Raw genomic sequence first — 27,515 nt, forward strand, 5'->3', positions numbered from 1 at the left:
AAATGATTAAAAACTAAATTATAGCACTATTGATTAAACAAGCACACATTTTAGAAAAAAGATACATGAAAATTAATAAATTAATTTAGAGAGAGAGAGAGAGAGAGAGAGGGGGAGAGAGAGAGAGAGAGTATTCCCCATATTACCGTGATGGTTATTATATGATTTTTTGTTTTGTTTTGAACAATATTTTAATGAATGTTATATGACATACATTTAGAGTTTGATTAAAGTTTAAACAAATGATTAAATTAAATAACGCATTCAATGCAATAAATGAATGATTGACCTTGACATTAAAGTAAGAAAAGATTAAACACTCGTTGTTTGGAACAATTACACAATACGTTTTACATTATATGTAAAAGTTTAATGATTGTAAAATTTCATCTCTACTACAACTATTCACTCTCTGGTTTGCTATCAAATCCCTCCAAAAACCTCAGTTTTCAATTAATGAAGTGCAAACACACTTCTATACAATAAACCCTGGGGCGAGTCCTCCATCAGAAGTATTATTGACAATACCACCTCTAAATGTATACATTGGTGGTGGAAGACCTGGAGTTTCTGGTTTCATTGTGCTACTTGAATGTGGCGGCTTAAATCTGCTATTACCAGTTTCGGGTCTAAAAAAGATATAGTGCTTACTTGTGTTATAAAGCAATATGATGCTTATTAACAATATAATTAACAGGTTTTCAAACCATCTTAATGTGCTTTATTGTATTATTTAGGGTGCTGTTTCGACCTTACTTGTACGTACATAAATATAGGCAAATTTCAATCTCATTAAAATCTTATTATCGTTTTTGTTCCGTAACGCCAAGAGGCGAAATGTTGTTTTATGATTTTAATGAGTTTGTGGCAATTTATTCACACTATTAAATACAATCATATAATATAAATACATGTATAGTCTATTATCATGACAATGCTATACCTACGAACGTCTATCGTCTAAAATCTGCATGTATTTACTTATATCCAGTTAAAATTCTTTAAATTTCATTTAAAACTGCGGTTCGAGTGTCGAAATAAGTAAAATCATAAACATGAATAAAATGTGTTATGTACTAGTTTGAAATAATAATCTGTTTTCTAATCTATTGGAACTATTTATCTTACCTTATATCTAAAGGTCTAACCCGGTTATCGTCGCTGTCAGATGACGAACTGCTTGATTCACTGCTACTGGAGTCATTTCGTCTTCTCCTTTCATTATTCGTCTGGCGTACTTGCATTTCTATGGCGCTTATCGTAACAGCTGAACCTACACGTCTCCCAGATAGTCCACTGCCTCCCGCTGTTTCTGACGGTCTGGAGAATTGTTTATCACTTGGAGTCTTCATATTTTGGCGTTTCTGTTGGCTATAAAGAGCAAAAGACAAAGTAATTTTAGCATACTATCTTGATGTTTTTTTAATAAAGAAACTTGTAGGTAAGTCGTATTGATAGTAATTATTATTGAAATGACGTTAATATATTAGGGTATCTCTGTCGGCTATAGAAAAGAAAACGACGGAATAATTTTAACATGATCATCTTGATGTTATTTTATAATGAAACTTGTAGGCAATTCATATTCATAGTCGAAATCATTAAAATAACGTTAACAGGGGTGGTGCCTCGTCTTTGAAATGTAAAACATACTGCATTTACTTCGTTGTTGCCATAAATGTTTCAGATATTATAAAAAACATTTTTAGCAAACTTTCCTAGTTTTACTCGGGCTTTTATGTAAGATTGCATTGCAGCAGCCATATTTTTCAAGCTGTTATAATGTAAGGTGCAATTATGGGAACGAATTTCGTCATGATTTTGTATCATTTAAAAGCAGATGATTTGAAGCAAAGCATAGTTTACACAAACACAAGAACCGAGAGCTTAATTAGAAGACATATTTTCGTATTGCATAAAAAATAGTGAGGCACCATCGGACTTGATAAGAAAAATGGAAAACCTATATATTGATGTTGTTGTTACATGTAAGTGTGAGATACATGATGATCCGCTGTTACATATTTAAATATAACAGATAATAAACATTTCAACAGCACAATATTATTGTTCATTATATTCTTGTTCGTACCAGATCCCTTTAGGACTCTTATAACATTTTCCAAGAAATATTCTATATGAATATAGAAATGATATAATTCTATATCCTTTTTTTCTTTTTTTTTTCAATATTTGATATACTTGTAAATATTCCCATTGAAGACCAAAATTTTACTAAAATTATTTTCCAATGTATCCGAGAAAATTATACTTACACAATATCGCCTTTAAAACTGCAACAATTGTAAACAATATGCAAAGCAAACAGTCCGATGACCACGCCCTCGATGATGAGTACAGCTAATAATGCCCTGCCATTACTTGTACAGGTCACACATTTTGCTTTTGGTTTCGATTTATTAGCGTCAGGATTTCCAGCCGTGAAATTCACAGAGATAGTTTCGCCATCAAATAATGGCAATGTTTCCCCGTCGGACACCTTTTAAATTTCGAAATATTATTACAAATTTGTATCATGTTCATAAATAAAACATATCCAATAATTAATCGAATAAAACAGAATAAATCAAGAAAAGCGTAAAAGTTTGAAAAACTGTTTTAGATTGTGATTTTCTGCCATAATATATAAATTGTCTGTTGTCTTGTAAGTCATGAAAATCAAATTTTAATGCACGTTCTTATAAATAATAGATTATCAAACTTCAATTTGGTTTATATTCATAGCAGAAAGTCAATAAAAATTACCAATAAAACGTAGAAAAGCAATATAATAATGAGATCTAAATGACAGAAAGAAAAGAAAAATCAATCTACACTTACTTTGACTGTTATCGAAAACATTTTATCATTGGTAAAGTCAGGCGCTTTCTTCAGTCTAAGTTTTGCTGTTGAAGTACCAGATTTGACCATTCTAAAGTATTCAGCCCCAACACCTTCACCCATGATCTCAAATTCAAAATCGTTGTTGTCACTTCGGTCTAAATCGCTCGCGCTAAATGTCATAAGGTCGATATACAAACTTGTTGAAGGGCTTATCTAAAAGATAATGAGGTGGATTTTAAGTGACATAATGCTTATGTTTTCGTTTTCAAGATGAGTGAAATAGCAATATATTTTAAAAGCTTGAATTTCTAATAGTGATGACCAATAATTAATCATTACAAATACTTAATACAGCTTAATATATAAGAGGACTATCCCACTGTATTTGATTAAATGAGCGTTTCCGATACATTCTGAATGTTAATTCATACAACTTCCAATGTGCCACGTGGGTTTTTATTTTTCATTAAAACAGAATATAAAATACGATAAGACATTGAAAACATATATGGCAAAATGTAAACTCTTTTTGATTTTTACTTGTACTTTTACCATTTATACTTGTCATGACATAATGTCTTATGATCCAGAAGAAATATAAAATAGCTAAGTATAACAAAACCTTAATGGCTCTTTTCAATGAGATTCATGACTTTGTGTTGTTTTTTGTTGTTGATTTTTTTTTAAAAACCCATCATAATCATGTGCATATTTACAGCATATTATTTACTTATTTACTTTAAGAATTGTAAAACATGCAAAATCCCAAAGACATTGTCGAAGATAGTGCTATAATAGTTAATGCAACAAAACATATGTATTTGATAAAACAACAATCTGGAAAAAGATTCCTCTGTTAAAAATCTATAAATAGTGAAAAAGATTAGGTAGTAAAGAATGTTTCATTTAATAGAACAGCTGAACAAATAAAATTTTATAAAAATAAAATGTTTAATATAAGACATTCTGATCAAAAATAAGTAGGCACATTACAAGTAGTAAAACAAAAACAACGAGTTATCAAGACATATTTTTAATAAAGACAATGAATTACTGCTATTGGTTGACTGAAACCGGCATCAATTAACAGAACAGGTGTGTGGTCGTTGACGTCTTGTACGTTCACCGTTATCGCTGTTGTTGAACTAAGACTGCCAGGATCTGAACAACTTATTATCAAAGATGTTGATGATGGTAAAGTTGTGCTCGAGTCTTCCAAATCCCATACTTTAACAAGTGTTATGCGTCCATTTTTACTGTCAATACTTAAAAAACAAGAACAATTAGCATTACATATAATTACTGTACAAGACAAAACATAAATGAGGGATAATCTTTGAAAATTACGAAAAAGTACGCGATAAAATTGTGTGTATACAAAAATGTCTCGAAGGTCCTGTCCTGAAGAAGAAAGAGTAGAAAGATTAGATTGACTCGTGAAAAGTTTCAGTTTTGATTTTTATATTCAAATCATTGGTCAACACATGTGTCTTCGAAAAACATGAAAACAACAAGAACAGAAAAACACCTGCAGTGAACAGAAATATAATTTACATTCAAACAAACATGATTAATTTAATTGAAGTCCATTTTGTTCGTGCTGAACCTTACAAGTGGTTTATGGTGCGGTTAAAAGTGTTTGAAACAAGCTTTAAATGACTAAAGTACCAAAAATCGCTTTGATTTAAAAAATTGTTGTCAGGTCCACTTACCTAAAGTAGTCATTATGAAGGCCACTCTGTATGGCATATTGTGTTGTGTCACCATCTATATCAGTGCAAGACAATCCAGGATCCGATAGTTCGGTACCCGCTGTCTGGAAATTGAAGTTGCTAGAATACATTTTTTTATTCCACAATCTTTTTCAAAAGAGATTTCCTTAAATATCAACAACATATAAAATAATAAGAAGCATCGGATCAACTGTCCCGTTTAAGAGACACTTTATCTCCATTATTCTAATTATAAAGCAAACTTACTTTGTTCAAATGTTATGGACACGATAATCCATATGAACAAAAGCAGTTCCAATTTGAGACAGACGCTGTATCAATTATTTAGTTGACGCAAGAGGTTTTGCAAGCGAAAAGTCAAACAGATAATGATTCGATAATGCAGCATAGTCATATATGAATTGCATTATTATCACAAGCCTATATTGACAATACACATGCATTAGTTCAAGCTATATTGTGTTGTAGTTTTTAAATCTAAAAACAATAGCAAAAAATATGTCAAACTGTTCTGTTTTCATACGTAACGATTACAATGAATGTATTTATTAAAAGAATAACTGTTACAGTAAAAGTGTGAATATTGAACTAAAGTTTTACATTTACAATTCAATTGCATCCGAAAAAGCTGGTTCACAGAATTAAAAGTACTTTGTATACTTTAATAAGTATAACTTCTTTAAATCAAATATGAATGAATGCTTTGAATCAGCAGGTTCATCGCAAAATGAAGTTAAAACAATTAACATTATCAATTAGATGCAGTTTGTAGAATATATACGAAATTATCGATTGAGAGAATCAAATGAAGCTCTTATTACCGTATCCTCTGTAAATGATATAGTAGTTGTTGTAGCACTTATAGAGTTGCCTTCATTGACGTTTGTCACGGCAACTTTAAGAGTTTTCTCCGCTAGTCCATCAAGATGGTCATCTCTTATGGAGAACGTGAACATATAGCTGTTGACACGTTCATAGTCAAGAAATTGGCCAAGAGACAAAATTCCATCTAAAAATGAACTCAAACATTAGTGATTAAAATACTCGAAGCATGAGTATACCATTTTATAAATGGCATAAAAGGTTGTTTTGTTTTTTATTTTTTCAATATACGAATACTAGTATACTATTCTATTTCAATTAAATTGGGTAACTTGCTATGCATTTTCGTTTGAGATGTGACAGATAAAATTAAAGTTGTTGAACAACTAAAATAAAACAACATTTTTGCCAGTAGCAATCTAAATTAAGGAACAATATTGCATTATATTAGTGCCAGTGTATCTTTATAAAAAAAAAATACTTGACGTATCCAAGGTGAACACAGATAATTCTGAATTCGGGTCAACTCTGACGGTAACAGTAGTAGTTTCGCCGACGTCAGGGTTTGATATCGCCGCCGTGAATAAAGCCGTTCCGACGGAGGTATCTTCTGGAAACGATGCTGAATCTGGTAAGTTGGTTATTTCTGGGTGAGTTTTAACTCCTGTAAAATGATAAACTTGAGAGATGGCAAATTGTATCAAAACAGAACGATATTGTACAGATGGAGTATCACTTACTCTTTTACATTTATGAGATTTGTAAATTCAAATTGATGTATTATTCAATAAAAAGAGTATTTACATTGTGACTTTACTTTAGATTGATTGTAATAACATTACGTTTTTATGTATCTCTGACACTTTGGTAATATAAGGCCCAGTGTAAGTGATATAAAGGTAATATTACACTAACAGCAAAATATAACAAATTATCGTTTTTACAAACCATATAACCTGTTAAAATCTTCAAAACAAGTATAATATAAAAACATCATTTAGACACAAATATCCTCTCTATAATTGATATGAAAAAAAATCAGTTCGAAAATTTACAGTACCAGTGTATGTAGATTATCTTTTTTGTGCAATGAATGCATATCATTTCTTTCTGTAAATCTCATAATAAGATAAATGTCAAAAGGTAATGATAATTGCTTTCACTTACGAGTAAACGTGACATCTAGATCTCCACATTGGTCAGCATGTTTGGCGTCTTTCATGCAAATTTGGACACTGTATGTCTGACCATTATCATCAACTATTCTAAGGTCCCGATTTATCTTTAACTTTACAGATGTTGCTTCTAGAAAATACAAAAACAGATATTATTTTATTCATTTTGGTTGTGTCTTTTCTTCTCACAATGCTACTTTTTTGTTCCTCTGTCAGAAGATCCACATACTTTCCACATGCTCAGGTTATGATCTTTTGTTAAGGTGACTTATATGTCCTATGGGCCGGGTGTTCATCTTTGTGTCTTTATGTGTATGTATATACGTATAACACATGTCACTATAATAAAGAATTTACTTACTTACTTACTTACTTACTTACTTACTTACTTTCTGTAAAAAGAGTTTTGATACCACTCCATACTTACTCTTGTTTCTCAAAAAATCGGAATGCATTTCTTTTCAATGACATTCTTTCGGTCGAATAATACAAACGTCTTTAAGATAGAAAGCGAATTTTAATAACTATCATCATGGTAAAGTAGAAAGTACGCGTCAACACAAAACCAACATAGTGCGTTTGCGACCAGCATGGATCCAGACCAGCCTGCGCATCCGCGCAGTCTGATCATGATCCATGCTGTTCATTTACAAACCCTATAACAAGTAGAGAAACTGATAGCGAACAGCATGGATCCTGATCAGACTGTGCAGATGCGCAGACTGGTCTGGATCCATGCTGGTCGCAAACCCATTATGTTGGTTTTGTCGGGACGCGGCTCATATATTTCAATCTTAAAAAGAAATACCTGTAATTTTAGCAATGATTACCTGTTTTACATTCATACAACAAACAAAAACATATGATTCATTTTCGTCAAATGTTACCTGTTTCACATTCATAAGGTACTTGCGAGTTGGCTATAGTACATGTAAAGATAAGATCATCTCCTTCATTGTCTGTAGCGGCCACTGTATATAGTGTGTCACCAACCTTATAATTCATGGGATCTGCAGAAATTGCGTTTGTCGTAGCGGCTGTTCAGAAAAATGAAAAAGCTTGAGTTTAAAGATAAGCTAAAATCAATGCCAATAATTAAATAACCAAGTTTACATTAAAGCAATTGCATTTCTCAAATGGACATTTCCGGCTTCAAGTTCTATTACTGTCAAATATCAATTAGGGATAAGAAGATAAGTGAGTAATAATTCAATTAGCCAGTTTTATTTTATGCTTTTCAGTGGATTACCGATTTATCTGTGAAAATTATATTTGATAATTTCACAGTGAAAATTATCAAAATATAATTTCACTTTTTTCAATGATGAAACTACTTTTTTAAGATTTTCCCCATGTGGTACCTCAATTTTATTTTTACTGACAATTCTGACAATGTCAGGCTGTTAAAAGAAATAGCAAAGCTGAAATAGATAAATAACTTAAATGTCAAAAGTAGTAAAGAGAGAAAACTTACTTCTATTCCTTCAAATTCCAATCACCAAATTTCGTCTCTAAATTTTTTTGTTTCGTTTTTACAGTCTGAAAAATACATTCCTTCCCCATGCAAAACTGCTCTTGATGACATTTGGGCATATTAAAGTATCCTACGAGCAATAACTGCCGTATGCTTTATGAAAAATTGAAAAGCATTGACAGCCATCACTCGTAAAATAAGTAAAACAACCCAGCGTTCCTTAGCAAGCTTCCAAGTTTTCCATTTTCCTAGCTTCTTTTCTGAATGTTTTCACTTCTGTCAACACTTATTTTTTGTCTGTTACAATCCTCAAATAAGTTTTCTTTCTTTTAAAAAGGTGTATGACCAACAAATCCAAATTATATCCTTCTGAATCTTACACAATTATTTTCCTCCCATGAAATACAATACTTTAAAAAATGGCTGCCGCTTACATTTTACAAAGCCAGGTCTAATATAAATTCGCAGTAAGTAACAGAAATATGGATGGATGGTTGGACTTTTTCTCCTACAAAAATTGTTTGTTTTTATTATTTAAACAAGCGATCATTCATATTTTTTTGATAAAATGAATAAATATCACCGTCATTTAACCTTGATTGGCGGACTTATTTTACAGCTCAAGACTTCTTATTTTAAATGAGAAATTCCGTCTAAATGGGGCTCTCAATGGGGGAAATAGATTTTAATATTAACGTTAAAATTATGGAAATTTCGTTTTAACTTGTTTTTAAGCATAAAATAAAAAGAAAATTTGTCTGTTTGTTGTGTAAGATGTAATGTTATTTCATCTCGTGAACTTTAAAAACAGAATTGTCACTCGTGGCTAGGCCACTCGTGAGAATACTGTTTTTAAAGCCCACTCGATGAAATAGAATTTCATCTTACACACAAACAAACAAATATCCTCTATATATTGTTATAGAGACTAGTATGATACCAATTAAGATATCATAAACAATTTAATCTATGAGTTAAGTTAATTCTTAACCAAATTATCAAAGCACAAGCAAATGTGTTGGTTTTCACCAAAAATGTTAATGTTTATAAGTATGGTTTGGAGCGTTTACAAAACATCTAATGGTAGATATGCTTTGTAAATATTGACGGTTATTTACCTAAAATGACACTATGTAGCAAATTTTTTGATAACGTGTTAATCCGCAACATGTCCAGATAATAGTCTCAACCATTCTCCTCATGCTTCAAGTAAAGCGGCCAATGCAATTTTGAGGTAAATTTGCAATTCTTGGTATAAAACTGGTTCCATATGTTGCAGTTGCAGGTTGAATACAGGTGGTTCGTACCATTGCCGAAATAAAATTTAAAATTTCAGTCGTGGTCATGTCCAAATTGAGGTAAAATGCTGGTTGTGAGCTATATTCTTCACGTGGCGGTTACACACATTATTAAAATTTTGTCTACATAATATCATATAAGCCAGTGCACATACTTGAAAAACTTGTGAAAATCGGAGCTTCGTTCAGTGTTACAGTAATTGTCAGGACGTCTGTATCACTTCCGCTATGACTGTCCGTGCACTCGATTGACACGGAATATGTTGTTGTAGCAGACGACAACCCTCCGTCCTCTCTGATAAGTATTGCATAATCTGTAAAAGATATATATAACTTACGGAATAGATATATTTTGATATTTCATCAAATAGTTTATAAGTGCCTCATCAATGTATTTTCAAACTGGCTATAACTAGAAAATGAAATAAGCAAAAAAATGTATCTTCTTTCGGATTTTCGATAAAAACAAATGTCAACGGCTTATAATATGCATGTATTTGTTATTTATATTTTCATAAAGTGTTAAATTTATGTTCGCATCAGTTGATAATGCCCATCATACTTTATAAAATGATGCAAGTTCAAAAATAACAGTGATTATTTTGCGATTAAGTGTTAATTGGATTTTGTCTTGGAAAAAGGCAAAAAAGGAAAATAAAATTTAAAGTAAAGCAAGAAATTTTCTTTATCTTTAAGAATTATGATTGACAATGATGAAACAAATTGATGAAAAAAAGTGTAGGTTATCAGCCTACTTTTAAGTTACCTGACCCTGAAAGTGTTTTGAACTTTTAAGTCATATTCAACGGCAGATAAAATTAGTGGTTTTGTACCTTACCTCGGTAGGAGAGCATATTTAATTAAACTTCCAAATATCCACCTTTTAAAGAAACTTTAAAATGACTGGTTCAACTTTTGTATCATTATTTCCATTACATTTACAAAACCAACGACCCAATTACTGATATGCTATAGTCTTACCTCCAGATATAGGTGGAATTCTATCAAGGTAGAAAGGTTCCACTGAAATTGTGTTCACAATTGCACATGTGTATGTATCGGCAGGGTTATCATCAGATGTAGCCACTGTAAACAATGTTTTTGTTGTTGTTGTGTCCTCTGATATAGGAACAGTCGCTGGCAAATTTGTTATCACAACCGGCTTTAATAAAAAAGGCCGAAATTTTTAATTGAAAAGAAATAATGGCATATATAAAATTAATTCGATTCAACGATTGCTTTCGTATTGTTTTATGGTCCTTGCAAGTTATTCAGTTAAATTTTATGTTTTATCGTCATTTTATCTAAAAATTCGTAACGACAGTTAGATCTCAATACATATACGAATAATTGATGCATAAGGTACCAACTTATATGCATTTTTTTAATCACAAAACGAAAATAGAAGTATAAAAATGCAGTGATATAATTTTTATCAAATTAAATATCTGTTTTTATATTTTATACGCATGCAAATGCATAGTGAGTTTTCTTTTTTCCTACACTGACAAATACGTTATTTCGCATAGATCCCTATTGTAATAATGTTCTACACATCAAATGGGTGTTTCCTATAGCTTTGTTCATGCTGGGATTTTTTTCTGACATCCGGGACGGGGTTGGGCGGGGGCTCCAGATGTACTTTATGCTCCAAAATAAAGTTATTTATGAAACTGCGTGCTTACGATGGCGTCATTTCGCTGTATTGTATGAAGTTGTAAATTTGTACGCCTAGCGAATGAAATGACACCAATTTTCATGAAAATTAGTTAATTGAAGCTAACCATTTAAACTATCGTCGAATATGCAAGGAAATATCTGGCATGTACAACTTAGCAAGCCTCGTTACTGGCCTATTGGCGGGAACACTCGAGACGGATATTCCGATCCGAACTGTAACACATGTTATTTATTATCAATTAGTCATAATTTTTTTATTTATTCAAATACTTGCCCTGTGCAAATTTGGAAAATAATCGGGGTTTCCTAAGTTATAACATATACAGATGATGATTTATCAACAACTTACGTAATTGACGGCGGAAACTACAACACTAAGTTGACACTGGGCATAACTGCATGCTCCTCTGTTGTAAACGTATGCAATTATCGAATACGTGGTCGAGTCAAATATTTCATCGAATCTTTCTGCCAATGTCACAGATCCTGAACCAAAAGGAATCGTCTGAATTATAAACTTTACCGTCGTATTTCAATGCTATGAGCAGGTCTACTTAGTTTTAACCTTTACAAAGTTTTTAAATCTTTAGTTTATATGAAAATGTTATCTAAGTTTAACATCGTTACAAACGTTACAAGAATCGAAAACAAGGAAAGACATGTAGACGATTGACTTTGTTACTGGAAGTGATAACCTTTTGCACCAAGAATGATGATGTTTCCAAAATGGCAATAAAAAAGAACTATACCTGTTAAAGAATCAAGTGCAAATAACGAGGAAGGGTTTGACTTTATAGAGTAACTGAGGTCGTTAAAGATACCGCCGAAGACCAGAGATGATATGTCAAACATTTCGTCACCTACACTAGCCTCGGTATCCGTGGAAAATGTGGCATCATTACATTGAGGCGTGGCACTGCAATATTCTGAAAGGAATAATTCATGTCTATATTTTGTAACATTAGAGTTGTGAAAAGCTGGAAATGATTAAGAGCTATTTCTTATTCACTTACGTACGCACTATATTTGTAACATTATGAACTTTTAATGCTTTGTCTAGTTAAAGTGAATGCATATTTCTGGGCTGCACAGAAGTGCTTCTTCCTGTTGATGGTGACCGGGTATCATGAGGGTATTCTTACTAGATAACGCTGAAAATTCCCAACTTCATATACATATTGTCATAAACGTAATTTAAAATAAAACAAAAACAAAATACTAGCGTTGAATATCTCGTTAAGAAATATTATTTATTATTAACTTCATTAAAATTAGTATGAAATTTGTATTCTACCTTCTAAGTCGACCGTGAGATCTTCACAAATCTCGTTTCTCCTCTCGTGTCCACAAACATGAATCCTGTAAGTTTTGTTGACTTCCTTATCCCATAGATATGTCGTCATGGTTATATTGCCTAGTTGATCTAGAAACAAATAATGAAATTGGTCAATGAGTTATTTGTCTCAATCATAGTTAAATAAAATAACTCTGTAGAGGAGATAATTGAAACAGAAGCTTTTATTGAGTCTGTTCAGGAGAGATAAGTAAAAAAGCAATATCTCTCTTCTCTTCCCGCTAGCACTGGCCTAGGTTTAATTCCTAAGTTTTAATAATCACTGGCCTAAGTTTAATCCTTAAGTTTTATTATCAATCAAATAAAAGGGCTTGAAAATATAACACCACTGAAATCAAGAATGATGAACTATTTTAAAGCTGGAACACATTGTTGTGAGTAAAGACATCATCATGAATTCAATAGAGCACAAAAACAATCCAAATCGGATAACTGGATATCTCCGACTCAATTTCATTGAGCTTGTTCAAGGAGATCTTGGAAACTACACTATTTGCCTCGCAACCGAGAATCGGTTGATTTATAATACACGTTAAGAAACAGTCAGCATTAAAAGTCTTGGAATAAATGATCCCGAAGGACCAGGAGTTCATTAAAAAATAAAAAATGAAAGAGACAGTACAACTTTCCACATCTGCCACAAAGCAATTAACACATGTGGTTTTAAGCTTAATAAGAGCTGTCCGTTGACAATAAGTTAAGGAAGATTAATCTATAAAAAAGGTAGCTCAGAGATATAAGACCTGTGCAGATCATGAAAGATAATCACAGAGAACAAGTCTGTGAAGTTCGTAGCTATTCCCTTCAGGAGGTTTGGAGATACTAACTTAATCCAAAAAGTGACACCAACACTGATCATGGGGCAGTACAATACATTTTCATTTTCTTCCATCAGTTGAGTTAAAATTTGCGAAGTCAAGTTGGTATTTACACATCAGGATTGCGTTTCATGAAAAGTTCTTAGTATTTTATATGATTTAAGATCAAAACTGAGAAAATGTTCGTTTAAAAGTCAATGTCCTAACTTGTGAAACTTATGTTTAGACTTTTTCATTTCTAAATAGCGATGCAGATGGACATTTACGTATTGTGAGTAGAAGCGTGTGCCATTGTATTTAGTAGCTTTCCTCAAGAGAATAAATCTAAAATGTTAACTTAAGATGAAAATATTTACTGAAACGGTCTAAAGTTAGTCCTTTACTTTGTCATAAATTCTGGGACTTAGGATACACTTAGGACCTTTTATGACACAACAGATAGAGGTACCAAGTGTGCACATATCATGCATCCAATTGCATGAGAAATGAAAGAATCAGATAACTCATTGCTTAAATGAACATTTTGAAGTTTATGAACTGTGTGTCATTTGCAAAAATATGCTTCGGACTGGTTTGTACTTCGGACTTGTTTATCGTGTGGTAAGTATTATCTCACTGAAACGTCACATAAAACACGTCGACTAATGTCAGTCTAGCCAAATATTCAACTTTTATATATAAAGATCATCCTCTTCGTTTCTATATTGACATTCATACTTAACTGTAATAGTTTCCCCAAGTTGTTCCCAGAAAGTAGTTCGGATCAACATTAGTATCAACGTCTTGGTATGTATATTCATAAATCAAGTTTTCGTTTTCAGCGTCTGAGTACATTATCTCGAAAATTGTGTCCAGATATGAGACGTTCTGTCGATTAAGATCAATGTGAGCTGAAAAGAAATATTTACTATATAATTATATTAAAATATGATTTTGGATGGCCTTGTATAGTCATCTTATATCGTTCCACTTCGCTTTTGGTTTAACATTATTTCACAAATGTAGACTGCTTACAATGTTACTAGGATCGATACTTATCATGGAAACGGAATTTTACTGTCACATTTGGGCAATTTGCAAAACGTTTTCTTTCAAAAAATTTATTTTTGTCACCTAGACCCCCCTAGAAATGATGTGTACAAGTGTATATTATTATTTCTTAAAAATGGTTTTAAAATATGTAAACTAGAAAAGTGTCGTTTGTTAGTCAAAATGCAAACATACATTCTATTATGAAAGAAAAGAGGTTAATGCGCATTTTTATTCGAAATAGTCAAATAAACAATATCACTTTAAGAAGATGATGATGAACGGTTGAATTTATCTTACTAGGCAAATGTCTATAGACTGGAACTTGATTCTTATCAATGTTGAATGTAAACACTTCAACGTCGGTTGAGTTGTACGCGTCCCAACACTGTATTGTTACGGTATATTGTTGAGTCCGATTGTGAGTCAAACAACCGATATCAGTATCACAGTAATAAGCCCTTGGTTGTTGGTATTTGTAACCACAGCCTGGTTGTTGACATCTCAACTTATAAAGGCTGTATGCTAAAATGTAAATTGTGATAAGCTAAACAACCACGCATGATAAACATGGGCAACTTTGCCGCTAAATACGCCGGTCACAAAAGCTTTTGACAGAGATGTGGGCATTATAGATATGCATATATGAAATTTGTGATGGGCAATATCCGGATAATATCTGGATATTTTATAATTTATAGTGACATTGACCTTGCAAATATTAACCTAAATTACATGGGTCACACTTGTAGTCATGATAGTTATTATCATTTGTGTAACAACCCATCGATAAAAGATGACTTAATTTTCCCTGTACACATCATCAATTTAGCTTAACTTTGACCTCTCTATGTGACCTTGACATTGGTAGCAGGGACCTGGTTTATGCGCGCAACACTAAGCCTCAAAATAATGAACATTTGTGCAAACTTACATGAAAATGTTGAAGTTTTGTTACGAACAAGCGTTTCTCATTAAACTTTGAGTGTTACATTTCAAACGACACTGCCTCACTAAAGTGATCAATTGTGCCAAGTTATATTGAAGTCCCTCTATGCATGTAGACGTTTTGTTCCGGACATGCGTTTTTCAATGTCCTCAAAGTGTAACATTGACTTTTGAACTTCAAACCTAGTTGATGTGCATGGCATTGCTTCTTATAGTTGTAAACATTTCTATGAAGTTAAATTTGAATCCCTCAATGCGTGTAGGAGATATGCTCTGGACAAACATTTCTATATTAATCATCTTTAGTGACCTTGTTCTTAAATATATTAACCTTCATTACATGTTTCACACCCGAAATCATGAAAATGACCATTTGTGTTTTAATCCCTCAATAAATGATGACTAAATGGTCCGAATAAACGTTTTCATATTTTTATCTGAACTTTGACCCAATTTATAGGACCTTGACTTTGGCCGCAAGGACCTAAATTTTAAATGCAACAAAATGGTGAACATTTAAATTAAAATCCCTCCAGACAAGCGTTTTCAATTATCTCTAAGTGTGACCTTGACCTTTTACCTAGCGACCTGGTTCATGCGCATGACACTGCATCTCACAGTTGTGAACATTTCTATTGCGTGCCACATAGCTTCTGATAGTGATGAAGTTTCATTAAAATTCTTCAATGCGGGGAAGATATGCTCCGGACAAAAATTGGACGACGTCCGACCGGCACCAGACCGCTCCCCAGGGTGAAACTATAATACAACACGTTTTTATTATATATATATATATATATATATATATATATATATATATATATATATATATATATATATTAATTATATATATATATATATATATATATAAAAAAAAAAAAAAAATAAATAAACTAAGTTATAAAGAGTGACGTACCGGTCAGGTACACTATTACGGTGTAAACCGCTATTAAGTTGCAAGATATCAATATGGCAAACAGTTTAGTGATATACATGTATCTTACGAATATTGAAAAACAATATTCCAATTTTCGTCGTAGCAAAGTTTGAAAGGATGTCATCTGTTTTATGGAAATGAAATTAAACACACCAAGAAGTTATATCCAGTACAAAACCAGGATGGACAGATCTAAATGGGGAGATTTTATCTACCTAGTTCTTACTATTTCGATATTAAAAAGGTACTTCTTAAACTGATACTTACAATCAAAGTCAAATTTTCCGTCATGCCTGAGTTCAAACATATCATCCTCTTTAGGAAACCAGTCAATCATTTCACACGTGACATTGTCTTCCTCGTGATTATTATAATCGTAAGTGATCAATGAATGTATTTTGATTTCCAAATCATAATCCTCGTGAAGGTTAAAGCTCTCTGGTAAACTTAGAATTTCTATTGGCTGAAAAAATATGCAAACCTCCTTGAAATATTATTGTTTAAGAACTTAAATTATGAAGACAGTAACATTTTAATAGGGCGGTTATATCACTTGAAATATCCTTCAACACACAATTTGTTTTGTAGAATCATCCCGAGATGTCGCCCAAAGCCATTGTTATTACCCCTGTAACTAAATAGTTTTTGCTGTTTCATCGCAATTCATATTTTTAAAACAGGAGGTAGCAGCTAACTACAGTTAATGGAAGCCACAGCTTCGAGTGGCCAGGGTGGATTTTTGGATATAGTGACAATTTTAGATTTAAATGATGCATTTTCAGCATGAAAAAGATATTTGTGACATTTAATATGATCATTGGCAAATTCAAAACCATGGCCAGAAAGCACATGCTGTTGATAATAGATGTCATTTTTTGTAAACATTGCTTTTAAACAGCATGCTCGGTGCAAAGAAGTCATTCCACAGGGGGTTCAAACTTTAAGCAGTAACAAAAAAAACTACAAAGTCAAGCACCTGTTTTTGTGATACTTTGCATGCATATGGAGTTGCTAAAGCAGAGGCGGTGTTTCTTTAGCCTGAATATTTGCAGGGTTTTTTTTTGCCATGGACAAAATGTGTTGTTTTTTGTCTCAGGCCACAGTAGATTTTGGGCTTCAACGAAATGAACTGCACCTTTTTGACTTCCTGACTATTGCAGATCGGATAATTTCACTGTACATTTGCAATCTTATGTCATATATGTTCTTAACAAAATGTTTTTTCCCACAATGTGTAGTTTGGTATCATTATTATCAGACGTATTGCCTGTAGGACATTGTCGGCAGGAACTTGAAATAGACTATGGAGTGCTACTGAAATATGCAAAAATTACTATGTTCATTGTTTTTCCCTCTCTTGTGCCCTTTCTCTTTCGTTTCAAATATAAACACTAGAAAAATGAACCAATACCACTTAATACATTAATCATGTTCGTGAAGCTAGCCAGACAGCCGGAGCAGCCGGAACAAATTTTTGTCTCGTCCGGCTGTTCCGGCTACTCAGGCTTGCCGGAATCAGATTCCGGCTGAATCGGCTAGCCAGAGAATATACAGTAAAACCTGTGCAATAGACAATTGGTTAATTCCATAATATAGTTTCAAATTACTAAACACCTCGATCTCTGTCTATTCCGACTGGCCAGAATAACCAAAATGAAGGCTATTTAAGATGAAAAAATAATCCAGGAACAGATTTATGAATAATTGTGTCGTGCAAAGTGTGACCGTGGGTCCGCTGGCAAAGGTGTGTCCGTCGGGAATGCTCTAGTATTTTGCCGACGTGGAGCCAAAGATCGTGCCATAAATTGTAATTTCAACTCATATCTCGCCAATTCTGGCTGCCCTCTGTGAGTCTCATCCTCAATTGCACAGAACCCCCATATGGTGGGATGGCTAGGAGTCTGACCGTGTTTTCTCTGGCATAGTTATATCCGTCGGGAATACTCTGGTATTTTGCGGACGTTGAGTCGAAAATCGTACTCTACATGGTCATTTCAGCTCATATCTGGCCATTTCCGACTGACTCCTGTGAGGCCCAGCCTCAATTGCAATGAACCCCATATGGTGGGATGGTTAGGGGGTCTGACCGGGTGTCCGCGGGTATATGTGTGTCCGTCGTAAATTCATGATTTGAAAGTTGAAATCATGAACTCGTACAGTTGAAATCGTGAATTCATGAAGTTGAAGTTGTGAATTCCTGAAGTTAAAATCGTAAATTCGTGATTTCCGTATGTTGAAACGTTAACAAACGAAGTTGAATTCGTGAATTCACGAAGATATAATCGGGAATTCATGTAGTTGAATCTGTTTTCGGATTTAATTTTATTTTTTCATCTAAGATAATTTTGGTTATTTTGTTCAGCCGTGTAACACCGCACTTTGGGATCAAACGCACTTTTGGGTTCAACCCCAAAGCACTATACATTAAGAGCAGAGCTTCAGAATAATGTAAAATTCTCACTGGGGTACAGAGGGGTATCGATCTCCCCGAGGGTTAAAAATAACGTTTTTAAGGCCCATTATGCTTTTATTTGTTTTTCTTTAAAGCTTTTTTATTTTGATGTTCTTCTATATTATCCAAAAAATACACATTGGCCAATTACCTGAACCATCTTTTTCATCTGTTGCTTTTTGGCAATGATGAGTACAGTTATAGTGAATAAGTAATTTTTATGGAAGTCAAATACAGTGTTTTGACTTCTTTTATGACGAATAATTTCACAGTTATCGCTACTTTATTCAGATAACTTACAGTTCTCTGATACCATTATTTTAACATAATAAAATTCATGTTTGCTCTTTCTAAAGAAGTATGTAAGATTTCCCATAAAAAAAGCCTCTGGCGAACGGTTGTTACGCAGCTTACAAAAACCCTTAAGTTTGTTGATAAGCTTAATAATGTATTTGTAAAAATCACTATTTATAGTCCGATCGAAAAACTTGATTTTTCACCAGAACATTGCAATAGAGTATATTTATAGGTCTTTGGAAAAAATATTAACTGCATTTTATTTCATTCCCAACATATTTAAAATGGGGCTCAGTAATATGGCACCAAACGTTATCAAGTAAATGACCGACAGAACGGGATATTTTTCGCAGCATCTTTTAATTCTAGGAATACACAATTTCTGTATGTGAGTATTTTGAACGATGGCATAAAAGTGACAATTGTATTTTTTTATACTTTTTTTTTTCGTACATATTTTTGGTTTGTTTGCCGTACATAATTTTTTAAGTTTTGAATACATACTTTTTTTAATTTTTGCATACGTATTCTTATTTAGTTTGCATACATATTTTATTTTAGTTTTTTTTGTACATATTTTATTTTTGTTTTTTCGTGCATATTTTTACATGACGCCATTTGCAAAGTAGAGGTTTGGATAATTTCACCATTTGTTAAACACCATTTTCAAACACTTCGCCATCTGTAAATTACAGTATCCCATTTGCAAATGCCATTTGCAAATACCAACATTTTCATTTTTGGAGGTATCAAAAAAATAACAACACTTTTTAGTATCCGCGGTAACCCGAAGAAAGGTTCTGCAGGTTAACATTGGTCACAAGGTGCCTTAAAATCCTTCATGGGGTTTCGGAGATAAGGAGCGGACATGAAACCCAAGTCTTTATCTTTTGACCTGTAGGTGAAAACCCGACCTTGAGCCGGCACATCTGGCAAATAGTTCTGCACATTATCTGGATGTGCTAAAGAATTGACCTAATTTAAGTTTCGTAATTCTCAATTCTCAGGGGTGCGGTTGAGTGGTGCATATACATGGAATAATAACTGAACACCAATCAACAGCCCTTTCCAAATAGGCACTAATATAACAGTATATAATAATAAAAAACAATAATTATATACAATACATATAATATAAAAAAAAATGGGCCGAAAAGGGTCGGCCGAAACCAGACTTGCACGGCCGAAAACGACTGGGTCGATTCCAAAAATGGGCCGAAATTTGACCAAACCACTATGCTAGTTTTATACTCAACTATGGGCTGTTATGACATTTGAAGGTTGTTTTGATTGGCTAAAATATGTATGAAAAACAAAAATAAAATATGTACGAAAAACAAACATAAAATATAAATGAAAAAATGAAAAAAGTATGTATACAAAACTAAATAAAATATGTATACAAACAAAAAACAAAAAAATGCAAATGTCACTTTTATGCCACCGTAATTTTGTTATGTGAACACAATTCTTAGGTATTTCAAGTGGTTAAATTAATGAAACTTTTATCACTTAAGCATCATAAAGTATTGACCGCCATCTTGAACTCTACCTCAAATATTCCAAAGTCGCAGATAGAAAATAAGTCAGTACTCAGTATTAAAGCAGAACTCAGATGACACCTGTAGACCTCTGGAACCCAAAGTAAGTGCGTTGATATGTAGCATATTAACGCATTTTGGGGTCAATTTCTCGATTTTGACCCCAAAGTGCGTTTGACCCCAAAGTGCGGTGTTACACAGCCAATCAAGGTGATAAGTAATTTTAAACTTCATTATGGAATAAACCAATGGTCTTTTGCACAGGTTTTACTGTATCTTCTCTGGCTAGCCGATTCCACCGGAAGCGGATTCCGGCTAGCCGGGGTAGCCGGAACAACCGGACTAGACGAAAATCTGTTCCGGCTGCTCCGGCTGTTCCGCTTGTCTGGCTAACTTCACGAACATATCAATAAATTTATGGCTTTTTTTGTTTGCTTCATGGAATGTGTGATACCCCCTCCCTATTTCAACGTCTATAAAAATCTAAACTGATACATACAAGGTGCAGAAAAAAACACAGAAAAAAAAACTCATCTGTTATAAATTAGTTTAGTTTTTTCCCTTAATGATTCCATGAAAAACTGTATTTTAGCATCAATATAGTTTCAAATCATTGAAAGTGTATAATGGGTTAGTCAGAACAAAGAAAAAGTTCCAAATCATGCTATAAGACAAAGGGGATATTGTGAAGAGTGTTAGAATGTTAAACAAACACACAAAACAAAACAATACAGTTCAAGATAAAGAAATTCGTTTATAAGTCTATGTAGGAGTAGAAATAAAAAAACAATTTGAATTAAACTGTAACAACAACAACAGCGATCAGCGATAATATGTGTCGTCCCCTGCCGATAGCCAATGAAGCAGATCTTGGACAATCTGTTCCTTATACGTCGTGGCTACTTTGTAGCATGTTAGGCTGCTGTGTAACAAGGGACACAAATCATTAAAATGTCAAAACTGTTTTATTGTGTTCAAGGGCCATAACTCAGTCAAAATAATTTAACCAGAAAATCGTTAAATATGCAAGTACTTACGTACCGATCAATCATGTGAAGTGTTATTCAAATTGCATCATTTTCATGAAAAATTGAAATATGTATTGAAAACTAAACCATTGTGAAGTGTTCAAAAAAGTAATATTCATATTGCGAGCTACACTTACAATCTACGCAAAGAAGTCAGATCGTTCTTTAGTAGGTCTTAGTGCATTAGTAACGCAGTACAAGTATCGTGATGAATTCTGCAGTCAGTCATCAGTCGCTTATAAATTATAAGTGTTTTCTGGAATATCAAGTCTTTTTATTTTTAATATGATTACATTTTAAAAACTTTGTTTTCGTGAAATTTTAGTTTATTTGGGGAGATGAAGCTCGAAGAAAATATGATCGAGTTCTATTAAGTGAAGTACACTTTGAGAATGCATGGAGATCTAAAGCTATTTGCACGACTCTTGTATTACGGGTTATACAGGGTGATTTCTTAACCAAAATCGGGTAGTGCATAAAAAGGATGTTAACATTTTGAAGCATGTTAGAATATCAAACAAATCGAATTTTCATCTCAAAACTGTCAACGTGCTTTATTTACTTCTTATAAGTTACTGCAGTTTTGCGTCAACCTCAGATATGTCAATAAATGAAAAAATACTTCATACCCAATTAGTGTAGTGGATTCGAACTTTAAATTTACACGTTGTTGAATAACAGGACTCTGAGTTGTTTACCCGTACCACCTGGTTGTAATCTTGTGTTGGCCATGATGGCCATATGCTGATATTCCGGGTGATGTATATTTCTCCTGAATATAATATAAACATATAAAATTATTTGATATTTCTATACACACTGTTGTACAGCGTTCAAATAGCAAAACATCGAAAACGAAAGTAAAAAGGTGTACGTCGAGTTCACCAGAGGTAATCTTTCAACTACTTTCTCCATCATAACCTTTCCGATTTTTCCAAACTAAACAATTTTGGGAAGTTGAATATATCTGGTTTTAGAGGATTATATGGTTTTTTTTCTGCAAATTTAATAATACTTTTGTTAAATTGGCGATAAATTATAACGTATTTGTTGACATTTGCGAACGATGTTGATATTTACCCAAAGCGCATTTTCTGTATCACAATTCCTCTTTAATAAAGACAAAACATAGACTTCTCTCTATTTGTATTTGAAAGGTCACCCATCAACTCGAGCTTCTTTTAGCAAATTTGCAAAATCGACTGCTAGTAAGTTAAGATGGAGAAATAAGTTGAAAGATTACCTCGGGTGAACTCGATATTAACCTTTTAACTTTCGTTTCCGATGTTTTTAGGGGCTATTTCGGGTGAACGCTGTACAATTAGGGAGACTATCTTCTGAAGTCAAGTAACTACTGTACAGCCTGAATTTAATCTTCCTGCAAGTTTGCCGTTTCATCAAATTATTTTGCAACATAATAAGAAATTCATTCTCCGTCTGTTTTGTCTTATAAATAACTTTATAGAAAATGTATTTGAGAGACTAATGCAATGCATATAGTTCCGGGATAAAAATATAATTTCGATATGTTACTTATCGTGGTGTTTATTTTCTGGAATGCAAAACAAAACACCAGAAAAAAAACAAAAGCTGACCTGTATCAGAATTAATGACTGCTTCTGGAAATTCATTGCTATCAAAAGTCCATGTAAGGTCATGCCATTCGGAACTGAATGCTGGGAAATGTTCCGTTGGTTGTGGATATTTCATGTTGAAAATCGTGTTACTGCTTCCACCGTGACCAGTGCGTGTTCCATATGTATCAATAATGTTATTATCGGATTGGTCATAGCATGTCGGCGTCTGAAAACACGCCCCTAAAAGGGAAAATAAAAGTTTGAAAATACGCGCTTAAAATGGTATAATTCCTTTCATATGTATGTTTCACTTTTTGTCCGTAATGCTATCTAGAAATATTCCTACAGCTTTACAGTAAAAGGTTTATTTCTTCTCATTTTTAACATATGCCATATGGAAAGTGCAATGCATTGTGTATACTCGTATTTATTTATTTAGAATGTATTTCTGTTTAATTGTGTATATATAGAAATATATGAGCTTATAGACACTATTGAATTACAAACCAGTACTAAGCAATGGGTATAAAGTTTCTTTTTTAAAGAAAGGACAAATTGCACCTAACGGGGTTTGAACCCACGCAGCAGATTACTGATCTTTAGATAACTAGCCCGATACGTTAACTGCCACAGTACAATTGCAATTGAAGACCGCTTACACTAAGCACATGGCATGGTGCATTCGATATGCGTACCATGTTTATAATTTCGATGCCCCATCGTTAACAGCTTAAAGCGTATAAAGTATTATTATTGTAACATGCTGAATATTTGTTATTCTCTTTATTCAAACTTCAATTGTGGCATATCTGGAAAATATGGATCTTGTATAAAATTGTCGTTCTTTTTATTAAATTTGTAATTTACGTTTTACTGGTCATGAAAAGAAACTTACGTAATGTAATGCTGAGATCATGACAAACCTCTCTGTGCCTTCTGTCATAAACACATAAGCTCATATTGAAAAAGTAAGAAAATTCCATAGTCAAATCTTTCCCGACTTTCACCTGTCCGGTAGCTGGAAGAAATAGCTAAAATTTACCTGAAGTTTTAACTCAAATAACACTACATATACTAAAATAAGTTGCTAATGCATTGATTTTAGAATAAGGCCAACGAAGACCTTTAATAACCAAAACTATAAAAAGGGATAAAAGGAATCTCTCAAAACAACTGAAACAGTAAAATTGAAAATGTTGCAGGTTCAGTTTTAATAAGCATGTTCAAAGATGGTAATGGAAAATGCAAGCTACCGAACACACCCTACAGCACCTGCTTAAGCAGAATTTAACATTTAACATAAATTTGAAATATTTTGAATTACGATGCTTATGATGAAACCTCCAATGTGACGCGTAAGTTTCATTCAATGAAAAGCTATCGAGCTAGCTTACAGATGAACTGGAGGTTTTTCCTAATAGTACATATGTACATTATATTGTTTCCCCATATGACGGACAGGCAACGTTTTATTGGTCTATAATGATTTTTACTTCCTGAAAATACCTACATGTGTCCAAATAGAACAGATCCGGTGTTTCATGTTTGTATGAATTCCCCGGGCCGCTGTGCTGACGGTAATAGATCCTATCATAATCGTTAACGTTATCTATATAAGTCGGAACAAGAGTGTTGATGACGGTTCCTATACCAGCCGTGTCGTGAGATACACTAATTGTGTTCCCCGCTGAAATGTTTACAGAATTAATTAGAAAATAATTGAGAATACAAATCCTGACGAAAGAATACCGTAGATAATATTAGGTGCATCTTCATACATTCCCATCTAATTGATTTTTTGTCCAAAATGGCACCAACACTTCTCATATAAATGGCTGACAGAAGAGAGTGCTTTTTCGAAACATCTGTAATCTACAATTTAAGTAGTTTGTTATAATGTCAGTTTTGTGACATTTACAGTAGTAAAATTCATAAACAATTTATCACTTACATTTTATGAGATATTAAAACTTTTTAATAACTGGTACAGCATAATATAAACGGCTCTAAGTAAGATTATTTGATTGCACAGTGATGTATCTAAGTATCGACCGTCATCTTGAACTCCGCCATAATTATTTCATTGTTATAGATCGAAAATAAGTCAGTACTCAGTATTTAAGCAGAACTCAGTTGACACCTTCAGAACCCGAAGTGCTTTGATATTGTAAAGATATGTATGTTAGCGCTGTTATGCACGACAACATTCAACACGATCTTACTAAATATCCGTTGGAAATTACAAGATGTCAAAGACATTGATCAGAAAAATATAGAGATTTTATATATGCATTAAAGACATTGAAATATAAGGAAGATTACAGAAATTGTATGGGATAAAACCCAGATAACACAGATGGAGACTAACATTGACACATTTCAGCTGATCCCTGGTAAACAGACTTCCCAAAATTACGATGACCAATAAACTTCCAAAATTATCGCTTCCAACATTTGCAGGGGTGGGGGGGCGGGCTTACTTCAGTGGCAGACATTCTAGGATTTTATGAATCATCCTTGCATAATAAGCCTTCCCTCAAATATATGCAGGAGTCTACATACATGTAATATTGAGCTCGGACAGAGGCGACAAATGCCAGAGCCAATGCCGGTTTCGTACACACAAATGTTAAATACTCTCTCGAGCGGTCGAATTGGGACAAATATTTGGACAAATACATAAGGTCGAACACATTTATATGTAGATGAATATGGAAACAAAGTGATCCAATCCCTCGGAGGCATTAATCACAACAAAGTTACATGAAATTGCAGACTCTGTTTGATTAAGTGTGTGTATGAGGGATAATGAATAAGTGCAACATCCCTCACGCCCCGTAGCACCGGCTTGAGCGGTACTCAGCAATAGTAAGACTTACTAAAACTTCCGGCGCCGAATAATACTCTTAGCAGCCTACTGAAATAAATTACTTTGAGCTAGAAACCAATCTAATTCAAATCAAATCCTAAATAACGCTACATTTTAGGATCTGGCGATCAGTTATATGTGGTCGCATTCTCGTATCCTTTCAAACAGCTAATCTTCAGCGAGCTTTTATAATTTTGAAAGTGATGCGGTTTCAATTTTTATTGCTGAATACCCAATATTGCATAGGAATTTTTTACGATTTTGAGAACAAATATTGTGTTACGCATACACCAGGCAGTTACATGTAAGCTCATTAAATAGAGGATATTTGTTTGTTTGTGTGTAAGATGAAATTTTATTTCATCGAGTGGGCTTTAAAAACAGTATTCTCACGAGTGGTGTAGCCACGAGTGAGAATACTGTTTTTAAAGTTCACGAGATGAAATAAAATTACATCTTACACAACAAACAAACAAATTTTCTTTTTATTTTATGCTTAAAAACAAGTAAAAACGGAATTTCCATAATTTTAACGTTAATATTAAAATCTGTTTTCCCCATTGAGAGCCCCATTTAGTCGGAATTTCTCATTAAAAACAAGAAGTCTTGAGCTGAAAAATAAGTCCGCCAATCAACGTTAAATGACGGTGATATTTATTCATTTTATTAAAAAAATATGAATGATCGCTTGTTTTAATAATAAAAACGAACAATTCTTGTAGGAGAAAAAGTCCAACCATCCATCCATATTTCTGTTACTTACTGCGAATTTACATTAGACCTGGCTTTGTAATATGTAAACGGCAGCCATTTTTTAAAGTTGTGTATTTCATGGGAGGAAAATAATTGTGTAAGATTCAGAGGGATATAATTTGGATTTGTTAGTTATACACCTTTTTAAAAGAAAGAAAATTAATTTGAGGATTGTAACAGACAAAAAATAAGTGTTGACAGATGTGAAAAACATTCAAAAAAAGGAGCTAGGAATATGACAAACTTGGAAGCTTGGCTCATGGAACGCTGGGTTATTTTACTTATTTTTCGAGTGATGGCTGTCAATGCTTTTCAATTTTTCATAAAGCATACGGCAGTTATTGCTCGTAGGATACTTTAATATGCCAAATGTCATCAAAGAGCAGTTTTGCAATGGGGAAGGAATAGATTTTTCAGACTGTAAAAATGAAACAAAAAAATTTAGAGACGAAAATTGGTGATTGGAATTTGAATGAATAGAAGTAAGTTTTCTTCTTTTTATTACTTTTGACATTTAAGTTATTTATCAATTTCAGCTTTGCCTTTTCTTTACACAGCCTGACATTGTCAGAATTGTCAGCAAAAATAAAATTGAGGTATCACATGGGGAAAATCTTAAAAAAGTAGTTTCGTCATTGAAAAGTGTGAAATTATATTTTGATAATTTTCACTGTGAAATTATCAAATATAATTTTCACTGATAAATCAGTAATCCACTGAAAAGCATAAAATAAAATTGAGTCTATCATTTCGAATTTACTTGTTTCAAATCACTTCAAACATTTTTTTTTTTCAACAAAACGTCACGGACAACTTTATTTAGATTTTACGTCTAATGCTTATCTGTAAAAACAGGTATAATTGCATTGCTAAAATAGCTTTCTCG

The 27,515-nt window shown here is 33.0% G+C and overlaps 1 protein-coding gene across 1 annotated transcript in view; it reads right to left on the minus strand.

Annotated features, from left to right (window-relative positions):
• Window positions 1-408: 408 nt before the first annotated feature.
• LOC132743821 (uncharacterized) overlaps window positions 409-27,515 on the minus strand; it is a 41,919-nt gene continuing 14,812 nt past the window's right edge. Inside the window, exons 4-25 of the mRNA XM_060732389.1 lie at window positions 24,518-24,694; window positions 23,903-24,025; window positions 23,026-23,247; window positions 22,060-22,202; window positions 16,380-16,575; window positions 14,528-14,752; window positions 13,921-14,088; window positions 12,321-12,449; window positions 11,776-11,952; window positions 11,376-11,512; window positions 10,328-10,508; window positions 9,502-9,660; window positions 7,462-7,611; window positions 6,567-6,704; window positions 5,881-6,063; window positions 5,399-5,586; window positions 4,557-4,660; window positions 3,899-4,109; window positions 2,842-3,057; window positions 2,277-2,500; window positions 1,129-1,371; window positions 409-629 (exon numbers count right to left, since the gene is read on the minus strand). Of these exons, the coding sequence (XP_060588372.1) occupies window positions 476-629; window positions 1,129-1,371; window positions 2,277-2,500; window positions 2,842-3,057; window positions 3,899-4,109; window positions 4,557-4,660; window positions 5,399-5,586; window positions 5,881-6,063; window positions 6,567-6,704; window positions 7,462-7,611; window positions 9,502-9,660; window positions 10,328-10,508; window positions 11,376-11,512; window positions 11,776-11,952; window positions 12,321-12,449; window positions 13,921-14,088; window positions 14,528-14,752; window positions 16,380-16,575; window positions 22,060-22,202; window positions 23,026-23,247; window positions 23,903-24,025; window positions 24,518-24,694 (3,848 nt within the window). The 3' untranslated portion in view covers window positions 409-475. The remainder of the gene's footprint in view (window positions 630-1,128; window positions 1,372-2,276; window positions 2,501-2,841; window positions 3,058-3,898; window positions 4,110-4,556; window positions 4,661-5,398; window positions 5,587-5,880; window positions 6,064-6,566; window positions 6,705-7,461; window positions 7,612-9,501; window positions 9,661-10,327; window positions 10,509-11,375; window positions 11,513-11,775; window positions 11,953-12,320; window positions 12,450-13,920; window positions 14,089-14,527; window positions 14,753-16,379; window positions 16,576-22,059; window positions 22,203-23,025; window positions 23,248-23,902; window positions 24,026-24,517; window positions 24,695-27,515) is intronic.

The sequence above is a fragment of the Ruditapes philippinarum genome, unplaced genomic scaffold (genome assembly GCF_026571515.1).
Source record: "Ruditapes philippinarum isolate M1 unplaced genomic scaffold, ASM2657151v2 ctg412_1_1_1_1, whole genome shotgun sequence".
NCBI lineage: Eukaryota > Metazoa > Mollusca > Bivalvia > Venerida > Veneridae > Ruditapes > Ruditapes philippinarum.